At 37.4% G+C, this 17,293-nt stretch overlaps 1 protein-coding gene across 1 annotated transcript in view; it reads right to left on the bottom strand.

The window, feature by feature from the left end:
* Window positions 1-3,097: 3,097 nt before the first annotated feature.
* The window catches only part of LOC137124630 (sialoadhesin-like), a 31,588-nt gene continuing 17,392 nt past the window's right edge, over window positions 3,098-17,293 (bottom strand). The window contains exons 8-19 of the mRNA XM_067499733.1: window positions 15,266-15,410; window positions 13,274-13,394; window positions 13,161-13,190; window positions 9,008-9,361; window positions 8,244-8,468; window positions 7,406-7,759; window positions 6,998-7,219; window positions 6,467-6,727; window positions 6,002-6,262; window positions 5,266-5,353; window positions 5,071-5,128; window positions 3,098-4,078 (exon numbers count right to left, since the gene is read on the bottom strand). Coding sequence (XP_067355834.1) covers window positions 4,073-4,078; window positions 5,071-5,128; window positions 5,266-5,353; window positions 6,002-6,262; window positions 6,467-6,727; window positions 6,998-7,219; window positions 7,406-7,759; window positions 8,244-8,468; window positions 9,008-9,361; window positions 13,161-13,190; window positions 13,274-13,394; window positions 15,266-15,410 — 2,125 coding nt within the window. The 3' untranslated portion in view covers window positions 3,098-4,072. The remainder of the gene's footprint in view (window positions 4,079-5,070; window positions 5,129-5,265; window positions 5,354-6,001; window positions 6,263-6,466; window positions 6,728-6,997; window positions 7,220-7,405; window positions 7,760-8,243; window positions 8,469-9,007; window positions 9,362-13,160; window positions 13,191-13,273; window positions 13,395-15,265; window positions 15,411-17,293) is intronic.

Genomic DNA, 17,293 nt, shown 5'->3' with positions numbered 1-17,293 from the left:
CTCCTCTCATGTGTCTGTGTGACAATAAAACATGTTAGCAGACAAATACAGAAACAGGAAATACATCAGTCTCAGACAGAGAAGGACTCTGTCTCTAAAATGTCTTTCCTCTGTCACCAGTGAACAGAAGATAGAAATCAGGCTGTTGACAAACATCACACTTCCTTCTTCACGTTATTTAGCATGAAGAGCAAACACTAAACTTTAGGCTTTTACATATAAGTATAGAATTTATATCACAGAGTGAGACGGGTTGATTTTCATGTCATTGTTTAATTTCTGACACTTTAACTGGACTATTAATGTTAATTAACATTAATGTTCCCTATACTGCAGATAATCTTTTAAAATAATTCTAAAATAACTCATGATCAAATGAAAATGTGACATTTCCTATTCATATGCTGCAAATTGTGATTGACTGATGTGCATCCTGTATGAATTTAAGATAAAAGCATGTAAAGAGAAAAGTGTCTTTTTTCTGTTTGGACACAGTTTGGTGTCTGATACACAAAGTACTATTATGTCACTGGTGAACTTATCAGGACAAATGTAACAATGATGCATCATTTGACACATGATGCACTAAGCAGTTTTTTTGTTTTTTTTATCTACAAAAAAGATAAAATTAAATAAAAATAAAACTTCATTCACTCTATAACTGCACAGGACGACTGTCGTGGTGCAACACAGAGCCCATAAAGAGCCACGAGACCAATCAGGGAACTTATAACATGTGAATCATGAAGCAGTTTCACTAAGCAAAATGTTCCATTCATTCCTTCAGTCATTAGTCTTTATTTGAACTGTATATAATTAAATGAACAACCATCAAACAGATCATTAATCTGTGCTCTAACATATAATGATTGACGTCATCTCAAGTGAGACCAAAATGGAGCCGTCTGAAGCCAAAGCCTATTTCTGACCCATCCTCTTTGTCATCTCCTATGCATGATGTCATATCCTTCTTATATCCCAAATAAAGAAGTCAGTAAATAAAGATATGTTGCAATTTTTCAAAAAGTGATAATTTGTTTTTTTGTCCTTTTGGTTTATCCCATGAGTTCATGGTCGCCACAGCGGATCATTGTCCGCATGTTGATTTGGTACAGTTTTTACACCAGATGCCCTTCCTGACGCAACCCTCCCCAATTTCTACCGGGCTTGGACTCGCACTGCACAGCTGGGGAGGGGAATGGGTTGTTAGGGGTTCAGTGTCTTACCCAGGGACACTTTGACATATAGCCAGGGCCGGGGATCAAACCACTGACCCTGTGGTCCGTGGACAACTGCCTTTACCAACTGAGCTACAGCCACCATTTGTTATATTTATAAAATTAAATGAAGCTGCTGGTTATGAGAAGTTATGACGCGTAAATAATCTCTTGGTTCCTTCTGCTTCTTCAGTCCCTCTGTGGTCAAGCTGCTAAATGGTTGTTTGTTGAGAAATGCAGAACACTGTGAGATACTAAACATCATCATTTAACAAACAGAACAAGTAGATTGGTAGGATTTCGATTGAACACAAAATGGTGATTTAATGTAGATTTTAAAATGACTTTGGCCGATTTAAGTGGTTTGGTTGATAAACTGCAGCAAATCAGATATTTGAAAACTCCATCTGGCAAAATGCACAAACACACACACAACAGTTATTAATGGTAAAAGACATCATTTGTCCTGTATTTCATGTGAACAGACCCTCTAAAGCAGACAGAGTGATGACTGTGCAACACTGAAGCTTCACAACTAGAGGACAGTAAAGCAACAGTTTAGTATCCACCACTGAATGTACTTTTGGTACTTTACATACAGGTATTTTACAAAAGAAGCTGATGTATTATTAAATAGCTTCATCATCGACTTATATTTAGTACATCGTACTGTGACTTAATATTTAGCTGTATATTATCAGACATTTGATGCATATTTGCAATGTTGCAAATATGAGATTAAAAAAGTTACTGAGCATTATTTTATCTTTATACTTTTAGCACAAAGAACAGACAAACTGTTAACACAGTGCTGATAACTGCCCACAACTAACAAGTGCATATGGTTCTCTACAAAGCTCACACCTCATTCTCCAACAGGAAAATGTACAGTGTTCTACTCCCGAGTCTTGGGATTGATGCTAAACCAGACTTTCCCCCTTCTTCCACAAATGTTAGGCTGCTAAATAGAACCAGACGACACCAGCAGGTTCACACTTCATCACTTCACTAAACAAATCACAAATCTTAATGTGTGAGAATAAATAATCATATTTAAAACACTGCACTTTTGGCTGCTTCCTGTCTAAATCTTACAGTTTACAGTATAAATGGAGATGTACAGTACCTGGAACAGCTAGAAGGAGGACGACACATCCATTTGCTGATGCTTCTCATGTTTTCTCTATGACTTTAGAGACTTAACATACTAGTGCAGCAACCAGTGTGTGTTCATTAAATGAGCTAAACACAGACTTTCATCTAAAATGTAGAAGTCCAGTTGTTAAAGATAAAGCCAACTTCCTTCCTCTTTACACACATACATACATGATGAATAAGATGTGTAGGTGTCATAAATATAACTTCTTCAGTAAAGAGGGTGTGATAATGAAGTCATGTGGCCTGTTAGTATCAAACCCATTATATTAAAACATCCCACTAACACAAGAGACAATTACAAAGACTTGAGAGAAACTGAGACTTTGAATTGTGAGTAGAATTCAGTGTCTCAAAAAGCAAAACGAGCTACAAAACCATCAAACATGTAAAGACTGATGCAAGAAATGTGAAATCTAAATATGCTAATTGAACAAAGATAAAATAATACTGTGTGTCATTAACAGCATGAAGCTAAAAGCAAATGTGAATATAGTTTTTTCAACTGATCAGCCATAACATTATAACCACTAAAAGGTGACGTGAAGAACATTGATTATCTCGTTACAATGGAACCTGGAAGTGAGTTGGATAAATTAGGCAGCAAGTGAACACTGGTCAAGAATCTGATGCAGATTTATGTTTCATTACTTGTTACTCCTCACTTTATTCAAAATGTATATTAGTACTTCACTTATTACTCATTCCATTATTTTGTTGAAGGGCAAACAGTGGAAATGGGCAACATTAGCTTCAGTAGTTCTCTGGTGCTTGTTGTAGCTGCCGTCAATGATTAAAATGCAGTTTTAGCTGTTTGAAGAGCTACATCACCCGTTGCAGCCACAGAGGGCTCATCTTTCTTGAGGTGTATCTGCACGAGCTTTACATTGTTGTGCTGTGTTAATAAGTGTAATAAGAGGTTTGAGGTCATGTACTCGCAGTGGAAAGTTTGACTACCTGCACACAATTGACATGTTACAATGACGTTCTCATCAACGTACATTTGATACAAATCAAAGTAATGGGAACATTTCCAGCTTTTTTGTTTGTTTGTTTTATTTATAACTTTTTTCACTACTCTTCAGTGGGAAAAGTCATGTTATTACAGAAACGCTCAACAATAAAAAGTAATGATACAATAAATCAGAGACGCTGCTTCCAGGTTCGGGCGCCGCAGCCATACTCGATTTCCACCAATCCCTGACCTGCCCACTACTGATTACCTGGATCAGGTGTGTTCAGTCAATTTACAGCTGGAACAACATTAGGAATGAAAATGCATAAAGGAGAGAGCAACATAAATTATTATAATGAGGAAGAATTCATTCACAAAAAGCAGTTTGTACTTGACTCACAATACAAACAACTGTGCTGAAACATAAAGAAATAAGAGGAAAATGATTTGGTGAAGACATTGTATATTCAGGAAGGGAATAATAGACTGGTGATGGGAGCAGAATACAAAATACCCAGAGCACTCAGTTCAAATATAGTTCAGTTTCATTCATTCTCCACTGTTCAAGTCCTGATTAACTCACTTTTCCTCTGTCACCACAAAACAGAAGATAGAAATAAGGATGTTTAAATTCATCAGACTTCTTCACACCAAACGATAAACCAAATATCCTCCACAGACTCTATTTTACATGCAACTGATTTCTCTTTCCATCAGATAATTTCTGCCTTTGGTTCCACAGCATCTACATCTAAAGAAAATAACACAAATTGAGGTGAGGGGCTGGTTATTATGAAGACTGAATCTGAGTGTGATGTGTGACTTGTTTCTTTCATGCAGGAGGTTCTACCCTGATTGGTTTTGAAACCCAGAGCACCGTTCTTTGGACGTGGATTAACAGGTCAGCTGGATCATTTTGACGATTTAACCTGATCCTGAATCTGGTGGCTTTTCCAACATCACGGTGTGATTGTGAGTCCAGCAACAGATCTGCCATCTCAGACCTACTCAGTAGCAGGTTTATTCTCAGGTTTAGTCAGTGGGAACAAGATTTAAATCATGTTGGACCAGGAAGTGTGGATGCTCCATTTTTAACAGGCACTAACCACTGAAATCAGGGGGACGATGAAAACAAATGTGCAAATCTAAATAAAGCAAAAGGTTAATCTGTCACTGGCTGCAGTCTGATGATGTCCATCAGCAAAAGGTCTGAATATCAATCATCTATATATGAAGTATGTAGTTATTTACCTTTTTATTAACCTTTTCTAATCAATCTGTCAAGTGGGTTCATAGAATCAGCGTAACACAATAACCTGATTCAGGATTAAAACATCCTGCATTACTCATTTAATCTTGGATTTGTTAAGCCACGTTCAAAGAATAGGATCCAGGTCTCCTTGCTCTCCTTTGTGGTGTGTCTGTGCTGCAGATATGGACCTTAGGACTGAAGTGTCCTTAAAATCGGGACTAGTCTGACTGATGGGGAGACAAGAAAAGATGAGACTATGTGGATGTTATTCATGAAAGCTGCACATCAATGTTATAATTTTACATTTAACATGTTTTGCTGAGTTTGTATTGAATAAAGGACAAAGATTTCACTGTATCTGATCCATTTTTTTCTACATTTATGACCTGATATCGATAACAAAACACATTCATAAACTGGTTTCTGATAAACACATTACAATGTACACAGGATAAACAGTCTAGATTATGGATGGATGGATGTTGTCTCACCTCTGTCAGCTCCACATGTTCATTCTGTTCAGTTTTTAACTTTAAAGTTTTCTTCTTCCTGGATTGAATCCAGAAGTGACAACAACAAAGTATAAAGTTTAACAAAACAGAATTATTGGTTGAAAATTAAAAGATGTCTTGATGAAATAGAAATAAAAGCACAGTAATAAAACAGGTGGATTTCTATTATTTTACCTCATCCACAGACTCACAATAAGCAGAGGAATCAACATCAGGACCACAAGAGTCAACCTGATGATGTTCATCATTATTACTGATTTATCTGTAAATACAAAGTAGAACCATTTAGAAGATGTTGAAGGAGAAGTGGGTGAAGGTTTTGGGCTCCCCCACCGTTCAAACAGAGGGGTTTCAGAGTACAATAAATGTGAGTATTTCTCTGTTACCTGGCCTGTACAAATCATGTTAACCACACAGTTACCTTAGTTTAATGTTTTCATGATTTATGAGCATCTACCAAACCAAGACAGAGCAAAAAGAATCATATTTGTTATAAAATTACTTTCAGAATTTCATCACTGCCCTAAAAGCAGTGCAGCCGAGCAGGATAAGAGAAGGAGCTTCTATCAACTACTGGTAACAATGTTTAGTGACTGCAACAGTAAAGTTAGTGTGTGTGGATGTGAACAGTGTTACAGAGGTTTCCCTGTGTTTATACACTGTAGGGTTTGACAGGGCACAGAGTGCTCATTCAGCACACTGATGATGTACAGGGGTCTTGAAGGACAGAAAGGAAGATATTTCATCCAGTGCCCCTCAAGACTCTGTTTTGAGGGTAAACTTAAATGTGGTGGGACTGGGCCACAAATTACACTTTAATGTGAACTATTTTCATCTGACACAGGACTTAAACAACAAGATGCTGGAGTAGGATGAAGGTTTGTTAAACTTTATTAATGCTAAATCTTACCTGGCTGAACGATAAAATATAAGTCAGACGTCTGACGTCCTATTGTGTTCTGGGCTTCACAGTAATAATTCTCACTGTGTTCAGGTCTGAAGTCAGTGATGGTGAAGATCTGTCCTGAAGCTTTTGGTGAGTCTTCATTCTCCTTGTACCAGGTATAATTAGCTGCTGGGTTAGCATCACTGCTACAGGTCAGATTCACTGAACTACCCTCCACTATCTCAGCAGAGGGACTCACTGACACAGAGGGAAGCTGTGGAGGATCTGGAACATAATATTTAAACACATTTCATCAATATGAACATGTGCCTGGAACGTGCCTGAGGTGACTGATGAGATGTTTTTGTATTGTGATTAATTACCAAAATGTAGCTTTGTCAGGATGCGTTCACCAAATTTTCCTCAAAATTATGTTCACAAAAGGTACAGTATTGATTTAAGTCATTGGAGTTACACTTTATTACTCACACAGGACATTAATAACTAGAGATGAAGAGTTGATCCATCCAAACTCATTTTCAGATTTGCAGTAGTAGATCCCTCTGTCCTCAGAGCTGATTGAGGTGAAATGATAAATACCTTCTGGTCCTTGATACATTACTTCATTCTCCTTGTACCAGGTATAATTAGCTGCTGGGTTAGCATCACTGCTACAGGTCAGAGTCACTGAACTACCCTCCACTATCTCAGCAGAGGGACTCACTGACACAGAGGGAAGCTTTGGAGGATCTGGAGGAAGAAAAATCAGCTTTTGTTAAAACATTGAATTTGAACATTGAATTAACTGGAACAACCTGACATCAGGCTGAACTGTGACTCATTGATGGTCAATAATTTCTAAGAAATTTAAATATCTAAATAAACATACAAAGAAAATATTGAACAAAAGTGTTTAAGGAATTTTTTTTTTAAAAACATCCATATTAAAAACTACTTGCTGCTTTGTTACTTTGAATTACAACTTGACATTCGGTTAGAAATACAGAGAAGTAAACTCACACACTGAAGGAGAAGGACAATCCTCATGTCCTTTGACAGCACAGGAATAGCTGTCTGTATAATAGTTTCCAGGAAATATTGATATTTCTTCTCGATTTTCTCTCATTTTTTCTCCATTCTTGTACCAGATGTAGGAAGAATCAACTGGCAGACGACAACTGCTGTGACACTTCAGTTTAGTCCAGGTAGAAAATGATCTGACTATCACCTGCAGATCTGGATCTTTACAGAAACACATGTACACACACAGATAAATTACATAAATAACTATCATCAGTACTGTCATGCTGTCTTTTAAAGTACACAAACTTATTAAAATAAATTATTCTATAATCATTAGAACAGCTACATAACACAGACACTGCTCTTTGTATATGAAGTATAACATCAGTTTCTACTGATCAGTACCTGTGACAGTCAGAGTTGTTCCAGGTAAACTGCTCCTCCATTCAAAGACCCATGTTATGAATTTGAAGTGATACTGGGCTGAATCTGTGTCTCTCAGGTCAGTGATTCTCAGAGTGGAGCCACCTGTCTCTGTCTCAAAGACCTGAACACGACCTGAATACTGGGAGTCTTTACTAAGATCCTCAGGCTGTGAGAGATTCTGCCACTGACGACTACGTTCAGGACTGAACCAGAATTTAGATTTGACCTGATAATAACTGGTGTAAGTACATGAAATGTCCACTGATGAACCTTTGACAGCACAGATTCTTCTGTCAGTGTAAATCACTCTGTTGCAGGATTCACCACGAACACCTGAAAGATAAAAAACTTAATGTTTCAATATACTTGAATGTGTATGTCTGCAAAAAGGAAAACTTCACGTTAACATAACAGACATAAAAAGTCCAAATGTTCGACATTTCAGTAGGTCTGAACAAAGGTGAGCAGACAAATGACTCAGATTCTGTCTTTGAGCATCGCTCTGCACACTGATGGTTTCTACTGTTAAATTAACGTGAATTGAATTATGTGTTAGCCATGATATTCTCACCTGACATTATTAAATTCACTGAGGAGCCTAATTTTATAACCTTAAACACTTAAATAATTTAACCTTTATCAAACATCTGACTCTTTGTTCACTTCTAGATCAACAATAAGTGGATAAAATGCAGGTTAAGAATTCTCCGACCCAAAGATTTATAAAGTCCTGTTCAATACAGCAAGTTGTTTTATTCCTCTGTGGAGACAGAACAACAATAAACCACAAGATGGAGACATATTTTAGTAAACTCACACACTGAAGGAGAGGGGAACTTCTCATGTCCTTTTACAGCACAGGAAATGCTGTCAGCAGAAGTAAAGTGATCTTCATAAGAAGATGTTGACTGTCTCTGAATCTTCTGTCCATTCTTGTACCAGATGTATGAAAGATGATCAGATAAACAGCTGCTTTGACACGTCACATCTGCCCAAGTAGAACCATGGTACATTTTTGATCTGGTCACCTGTACCTGAAGATCTGAACATGTTAAGAAGAACAGAATGTTACACTCCCCGTTTTTGGCTCTAGTTTTGTTTAGCTTTACTTCCTGCTCCTGGCTTTTATTTTGTTAATCCCTCTGCTCCACTTCCCAGTTAGTTTCTTTAGCTTCTTGTTTCTCATTAACCCTGATTGTTTTCACCTGTGGCCCCTTGTATTTATATCCAGCTTTCCCCACTGCTCACTGCCAGATCATCTGTCCTTGTCCCTAAATCCTTCCATGGACTGTCACCCTGTATAAACACTGCTCTCCCTGCTCCTGCGTGTTTAAGTTCTGGGTCTGTTTAACCTGGTTTATGTTGTTTGTACTAGTGTTTTTTCCCACCCTCCTTATGGACTGATTTTCTGTTGATTGCTTTTCTTTTAATAAACCTTCATTACTCAAAACACCTTCACTTGCCGTCTCCTCCTTTTGAGTCCTTCCAAAATTAAAGATAAACTAGAAAGTCTGACAAATGTAATTAATGTAATTTCATACATGTAAATGTGCACAAATAACCATTCAAATAAATTCTTACCTGTGACAGACAAAGTGACTCCAGGTTCATCAGTATAACTTCCTGGTTGGTTTGTTATGAACCTGAACTTGTAAACAGCTGAGTCTCTCTGTCTCACGTCTCTCATTCTCAGAGTACAGACTTTGTCAGGACAGTAATATTTCACTCGACCTGTGTAGTCTGGGTCTGTTCTCAGATCTACAGGTGCATTGTCTTTCTCTTTAGTAAACCATGATGTGGTTTGAACTGTTGTACTTCTTCCATTTATTCTGGATGGGTATGTGTAGGTGCAGGTTATGTCCACTGTTGATCCTTCTAAGACACAGATGTGAGTAGCAGTGTAAGTCACTCCCCAGTTATTCTGACCCTGTATCACTGTAACACAGAGAACAGCAGAAACCACAATCACAATGACCTCAGTTAACAAACAGTTAAGAGAAATTGTATCATAGCACCAACAATAACAACTAATGACCATTAATCTCAGCAGAAATGTTAATTTGGACAAACATCATTGTCCTCAGTTATCAGAGTAATTATCTGTCATTGACATAAAACGTTACTATCAGACCTCAATCTAACCACACCTGAACTAAACAACAGAATCAGACGGTTGCCTAGAGTGCCACCTGCTGGAGGGGGCACTGCTGCATGCCCTCAAAAACAAAATGTAAATTATAGTAATAATTTGCAGCCCCGACTGGCACCCTTTCTTCATGCTTTAATACATTTTTGTAAATGCTTTAAAAATGCTTGTTACACTTTATATGGTTCCTGCTGCTTAACGAGTGAATTTCCCCACTGTGGGATCAATAAAGATGATTTTATGTTTGTCAGATTGATATCGTCTTCGTGTAAAGGTTGTCCAAGCTGTCAGGTGCGGCTTTCGGTGTCATTTGATGATACCATAGATGCCTTTGCCGTAAGGAAGTTTATTTATGTTATTTCAATTTCAGAATTTTTTTATTGTCATTTATTTTATTTGTAATGTGTTAGTGTGTGTGATTGGACTGTGATTGGTTCTTGTTGACCAAGTGCAGCTCACACTCCCAAAATTAAGGGATCAAAGAGGGTTGCAGCACTTCACAAAACACTTTTACATTATATTCTCATGTTTACCTCTTGTGATGGCCCCTGTCTGGTTTGCTGTGGCCAGGGAGTGGGTTTTTTCTCCTTCTAGCATCTGGAATCAGAGCTCTGAAGACTATAAAGGAGCTGGTCTTTAGTTTGCTCTGCTCTCTCTCTGTCTCTGTCTGTTACCACTGTTTGGTCGTATTCAACCATTTGAATTACATGTAATAAATGTTCAAATTAGGGATAATCATGTCATGGCCTCTGAGCTGGATTAAGTTTAGAGACTTTATAACTGCTTTTAAAATGATTCTTTGACTTTTATTTTGTTATTTCGTTATTAAATTAGAGTGGAAACATGCTTAGCAACATCCTGATTTAAATGTTTGATCTGATCTGATCTGAACTCTATCCAGAGAAGAAGACGAGTGGATGATGCCAACCTGCTGATTTTAGTTTAACTTTGTGTGCATCCATGCTGAACAACATCCAGTCTAAAGTGCAATGAAGTGATGAAATGAGCTTTACTGCAGTGTTACTGAGCAGAGTAAGAGGAAGAAAATGAATCATCAGACTCTATGTGCTTTTTTTTGGTTAGTTTCCTCTCTGCTAACTATGTCGTGAAATTGCTACTTAGTTAAGTGTGAAAACGATAAGAGGTGAAAGAAACTCATCAGTACACCTGACCTATAAATAAAGAGACTGTCTTCCTGTAAAACTGTTGTGTGGTACAAATGAAAGTTGAGCCACTATGTGATGAGACCAATTTTCTTACTAAACACCTTCTTGACTTCATCATGATAAAAGTTCTGGAACTACAGAGAGAGAACAAAACTGTCACAATATACAGAACTTATTAAACCAGGGTGGGTCTCAGAACAACTCTGTAAAACAAATAACAAAACCAAGTATAAAAATCTGAAATAATCCAAAACAGACACTGGTCATTTCACAGAACAGAACATCTTTCAAACTTTGTCACAAAAACAGTCACAGTTACTGTAGCAGTCACTGTAGATTTATCTCCAGTTTAAACAAAGAAAAAAAAAAAAACATAGCTGAGTCTCTGAGTTTCTTTCTGTGTTGGCTGTTGATGAATGGATGCAAACTGACCTATTAAAACACACAGAGGAACGACTCAGAGTGATGATGCCTGATTCTGCAACACTGGCACTTCACAAATAGAGAAAAGTGAAAAACCTGATTTCCACATTTCAGAATCTAACACTAATTGTTTAGTCAAACTTAAGTTTCCACCTCTTAAAGACAGAGAACATTAGTGTCAGTAGCACTAAACTTTCTTCAGATGTTTTGTCTTTGTGACAAAATCCTCCAAATCCCTTTTAGTTAAAAGGCTCAAAATAGAGGATTTTTTCAGCCCCTAATGCAAACTTGAGCTATTCATGTGAGTAGCTGTTGGTCACTGAAAGTTATCCTCCTGTCTGTGAATGTGACAGTATAGTTGTGTTCTGATTAATAACATTCACGGACACTGTAGAATGTTTTAACTGTCAAAACCTATTGTCACAAATATAATACACACAGTAGATCAACTTAATAGTAAAACCAGCTTGAAAAACATTAATTCCTTTAAGATTTTGTGCAAATTCTCAGTTATTCAGTAAAGGTTTGGGCTTCACATTTTGAAGAAATAGAATCAACTGATTCTAAATTAATAACTGAAAATTTCATGTGTAACATATTTGCACAAGTTATGACGGAGCTCATATCATCCAGAGAGTCAGGGCACATTAGAAAGATTTCACCAAACGTTAAGAAGCATAATTCGGAAGTTCTGCACTGAGTCTAACCGTGAGTGGGATGAGGGGCTACCGCTGCTGTTATTTGCTGTGCGGGAAACTCACCTGGAGCCTTTGGGTTTTAGCTCATCATATTTAGTTTTTGGCCGTACTATGCGCGGCCCATTGTGTTTGCTCCGTGAGAAATGGCTCTTAGAGAAGGTTAGTCCAGAAACTAACATCCTGGATTACGTTAGTTCATTTAGAGAGCGACTACAACAGGCCTGTGATGTAGCTCGTGAATCGCTTTCAGTCGCTCAATCCAAGATGAAGGCAAATTATAATAGAAAGTCAGTCACATCGATTTTTTACCCAGGTGACCCCGTGTTAGTTCTGTTGCCCATTGCTGGTTCTGGCCTTCAAGCTAAGTTTTCTGGTTCCTGTGTGGTTGACCATAAACTCAGTGAAACAGATTATGCAATTCAAAACCCTGACCGCAAGTGTGCCATGTTAATACATGCTTAAAAAGTATGTTGAACAGGAAGGTGTATTTCCTTCTCCTGCCATAGATAATTTTGCCTCTTTCCCATAACCACCATACAATTCTAGAGATGATGGCTTAAATGACAGACATAGCTCTGCGGCCTGTGCACGCCTCCCAAACACAGAAATCTTGAATAACTTAAAAGCATATTAGGCAGACCTAGCTGAACTCGCGGTGTCTCGATCCACGGTTTCACATTGGGACGTGTGTTAATAGTGTTGGAGATGGTGACATCATCAATGCACTTGCTGATGTAGCCATTCTCTGATGTTGGACACTCCTCCAAGTTAGTGTGGTCGCTATTTGTTGCAGCTTCCCTGAACATGTCCCAGTCCGTATGCGCAAAATAGTCCTGAAGAGCGGAGATGGCTCCCGGAGGCCAGGTTCTCACTTGCCTCACAACTGGTCTGTGGCGTTTGGCGAGTGGTCTGCATGCTGGAATCAGCATAACAGATGTGGTCCGAGTAACTGAGGAGATGTTGGTGTAAACAAGGTCCAGGAGAGAATTGACTTGAAATCTGCATGGTTGAAAATTCCAGCGACAATAAACAGTGAATTGGGATGTGTGTTCTGCAGTTATAGCTCTGTACAGTTCACCGAGTGCGTCCTTAGTGTTGGCGCTGGGTGGAATGTAAAGAGGCACAATGAGGGAACCTTGACTTAATGTGAGTCTCTGCCCTTTAAACTTATCACAACTACAGTAAATGTCAAACCCCCCAACCTTAACACTAAAAACAGCCATTTGAAGGGATGCTAGAGAATTAGTAGAACAAAAAAAAAAAGTCTTCGATGTTAGTAAAAGACTATGGATGAAACTCACCCACTGAGTGAGAGCAGGAGTTCTCATGTCCTGTTACAGCACAGGAATCACTGTTAGTAGTCGTATCAAAGTTGTCTGTATAAGAACTCTGTGTCAATGTGAATATACAGTACCTGGAAGAACAAGAATGAAGATGAGAAATCCACTCGCCGCTGCTTTTAAACTCATAGTTGTTCCTGTCAAGAATTTAGAGGCATGTACTCTAAGTAATGTGAACAAAAAGTACATGAACATCTATCAGCTACCAAGTAACAGTAAGTTGTCTTGATCGTTTGTTCCTGTGTTCTGGAAGCGAAAACAGAAGTCACGTTATTAAAAATAAAACCGACTTTCTTCCTCTTAACATAATTTATATGTATCAGATGCGTCAGGGGCCAGTGGAGGAGCCAGAAAATGAAGAAGTAACTTTTTAGCTGTTATGTGGTGTGTGCTTCTATACATACAATTACTGTAGATCTTGGACTAGTTCTAAATATTCATGATTGCTGTATAGCATTTACTAAATAACTAAAACAGAAACTGGTATGTCATTTTTATACCTTTTACAAATGGAGGTGAAATTATTAACTTCCTTTTTACCTCATTACCTTATTTACATGCACGAGAGGCCAAATGGCTGTGGACCAGGGAAACTCAGGAAGTAAATATCTGCCTGCAAAAATATGAACTTCTTCTTTGTAGAGGTTGTGATAATGTGGTCATGTGGCCTGTTGGTATCAAACCTTTTACATTACAACATCCCACAAACACAAGAGACAATTCATAAGACAATTTCAGTTAAGTGTGGGTAGAATACAGTGATACAATAAGCAACTTAACCATAACACATGTAAACAATGATGCAACAAATGCGAAGATTAAATACACAAACAATATATCATACAATAATTAATACTGGGGTGCAACAAAAATAGTAAAAATAGAAAGTATGTATTTAGAAGCTAATTTTAAATGATTAGTTTTGCTTATCACAGTAAATATATAAGCATTGACACAGTAAGTTATTATTAGATAACTTATTGAAGAATAAAGAAAATAAATTATTTTCATGAACAAGTAAGGAAATAAAATTGACTCCCAGTTTAAACTGTATACTGTTTTCTTTCTGATTATACAATATGTCTTCACTTCTTTATCTCTTAGTTTTTATCATTTTCATCACAGGTGTATCAACTGTCTCTTATCAGGAAAATGAGTCTCTACTGTCATCTAGTGGCAGTGATTGGAAACTACAGTAGAACACGAGTTTCCCTCATGGACCCAAACTTGTCCTCAGGTTTCTCTCTTTTTTGGTTCCATGGAGGTTGGGTTGTTTTCTGCCCTGTGCTGCAGAGTCCTGATGACTCCTAGTTTGTGTTTCCTAGATACTTCAATAGTGAGGATTCTATCTTTGAATACAGCAACGTTCACATTCTGGACAGAGAAGGCAGAGAATATGAATAAGAGGTTAAGGATCATACACCTCCCAACAGAGAACAATGGAACGAGACACTTAGAAAACAGTTCTTTTATCGATCCCAGGCTGTTTGGTTATGATGTGATTTGTCACCACACTGAAATATTTATGTTCTTTCAGATCAGTAAATAATTATAATAATAAAAATTTAAATAAATAATAGTTTTGTAAACCATTATGCAGTCCACATGGAATTATTGACTTTTGGAGCAGGATCTTCTCTAGTTTCCCGTCTCCTGATTCTGAACAATCTTTAAAAATATCTTTACACGATCTTAAGAAATATTGCAATTAGTATCATCATATCCCAAATACAATTATAAGATCATGGTACATTAGAAACATTATGAGAGGGTTGATTCTATAAAACCATATAATTAAAATTCATTTTAGGTGAGAGTAACATTTAAAATGAGGCATTTCTAAGCCAAACATGTCATAAGTGCCTCTGATTTAGATCAGTAGTGAAATATGGTGCAGTTTCCAGAACAAAATGTAATAATTTACCTGCAACAACAGTTAGATATAAGATGGAGTGATGACGTCCTCTTGTGTTCTGGGCTTCACAGGAATAATTCCCACTGTGTTCAGGTCTGATGTCAGTGATGGTGAAGATCTGTCCTGAAGCTTTTGGTGAGTCTTCATTCTCCTTGTACCAGGTATAATTAGCTGCTGGGTTAGCATCACTGCTACAGGTCAGAGTCACTGAACTACCCTCCACTATCTCAGCAGAGGGACTCACTGACACAGAGGGAAGCTTTGGAGGATCTGAAAAACTATTTGCTGCTTTGTTACTTTGAATTACAACTTGACATTAGGTTAGAAATACAGAGAAGTAACAAACACAGAGAAAAGGGAAAACTAATCATCTCTTATATTTTAACAGCATTGCTAAGTTTAACAGGGCAGGTACAGTGCATCCAAAAAGTATCAACAGTGCTTAACTTTTTTCCATTTTGTTATGTTACAGCCTTATTCAAAAATGGATTAAATTCATTATTTCCCTCTAAATTCTACAAACAACACCCTATAATGACAACGTAAAAGAAGTTTGCTTGAAATCTTTGCAAATTTATTAAAACTAAGAAATCACATGTACATTTCTTTATTCACAGGCTTTGGTATGACACTCAAAATTGAGCTGTGGTACTTCCTGTTTCCACTGATCATCCTTGAGATGTTTCTACAACTTGAGTCCACTTGTGGGAAATTCAGTAGATCTGACATGATCTGGAAAAGCATACACTTGTCTATATAAGGTCCCACAGTTGTCAGAGCACAAACCAAGCAATGATGTCCAAGGAACTGTTTGTAGACCTCTTAGACAGGATGGTATCACAGCTCTGGGGAAGGGTACAGAAAAATGTCTGCAGCATTAAAGCTCCCAATGAGCACAGTGGCCTCCATCATCTGTAAATAGAAGTTTGGAACCAGCAGGACTTTTCCTAGAGCGAACAGTCGGCCAAACTGAGTGGTTGAGAGACAAGGGCCTTAGTCAGGGAGATGTGCAAGAACCTGATGGCCTCTCTGAAAGAGCTTGAACCCGACCCAATTGAACATCTGAGAGATCTGAATATGGCTGTGCACCAACGCTGAGGGCTGTTCATTGACTGTGACCTGATGGAGCATGAGAGGTACTGCAATAAAGAATGTGAGAAACTGCCCAAAAATTGGTTTCAAGCTTGTATCATCATACTCACAAATACTTGAGGCTGTAATTGGTGCTGAAGGTGCTTGAACAAAGTATTAAGCAAATATGTGAATACTTACATGTGGTTTATTCAAAAAAAAACATTTTTTTAAATTAGCAAGATTTTAAACAAATTTCTCGTTGCCATTATGGGGATTCGTTTGTAGAATTTGGAGGATAATAATGAATTTAATCCATTTTGGAACATAATAAAATGTGAAACAAGTTAAGTGCTGGGAATACTTTCTGCATGCACTGTATAAATGATAGGTGTTACACAGTTTGTTCATTTTACAGTGTTAGTTCAAGTTGAGCATATAAAAATATAAAGACACTGTAGAAACCAGGCAGAGTCCTAACACCCAAGACCAATTGTCACAAATATAATACATAAATCAAGTTAATAGTAAAAGCAGCTTGAAGAAAAAATTCCCAATTATTCAGGTTTAGGCTTCATATTTTGTGCCTCAAGCTATTTGGAATGAAGTGACCCCCAAAATTGAACTGGACCACTTAAAGATCAGTAAAGAACATTTTCCAATTTGATTGTCTTTCACAATTGGTCATTTAAATCTAGATTCTGTGTATATAAAAATACTGTCATGTGATTATGCTAGTTAAATTACACACTGTACATGCTGTAAATGTTTACGTCCTGTTTCAAGTGTATAGGGGGCTTTGTCTACCAGATGCTATCAGGCTGTTTTTTTAACAACATATAAAACTATTACTTATGTATAGTTTTTTCCAATCAGGTGACTCCCACCTCTGATTTATCATGCATCATCTGATCATCAGAAACATGTCACAGATGATCTTTACTATAAAGAGTTAACTAACATCACACTAAGGTCAGAAAAACAGACTACAACACGGCTAGTTTGATTTAATACTGTGTTAATGATGAAACAAATCAAATCAAAATCCTAACATGTTGCATATTTACAGTGTCTGTATTATAAATTCAATCATTCATACCTTTTCAGG

The sequence above is a fragment of the Channa argus genome, chromosome 3, assembly GCF_033026475.1.
Source record: "Channa argus isolate prfri chromosome 3, Channa argus male v1.0, whole genome shotgun sequence".
Lineage (NCBI taxonomy): Eukaryota > Metazoa > Chordata > Actinopteri > Anabantiformes > Channidae > Channa > Channa argus.
This window is presented reverse-complemented; position numbering and strand designations above follow the sequence as displayed.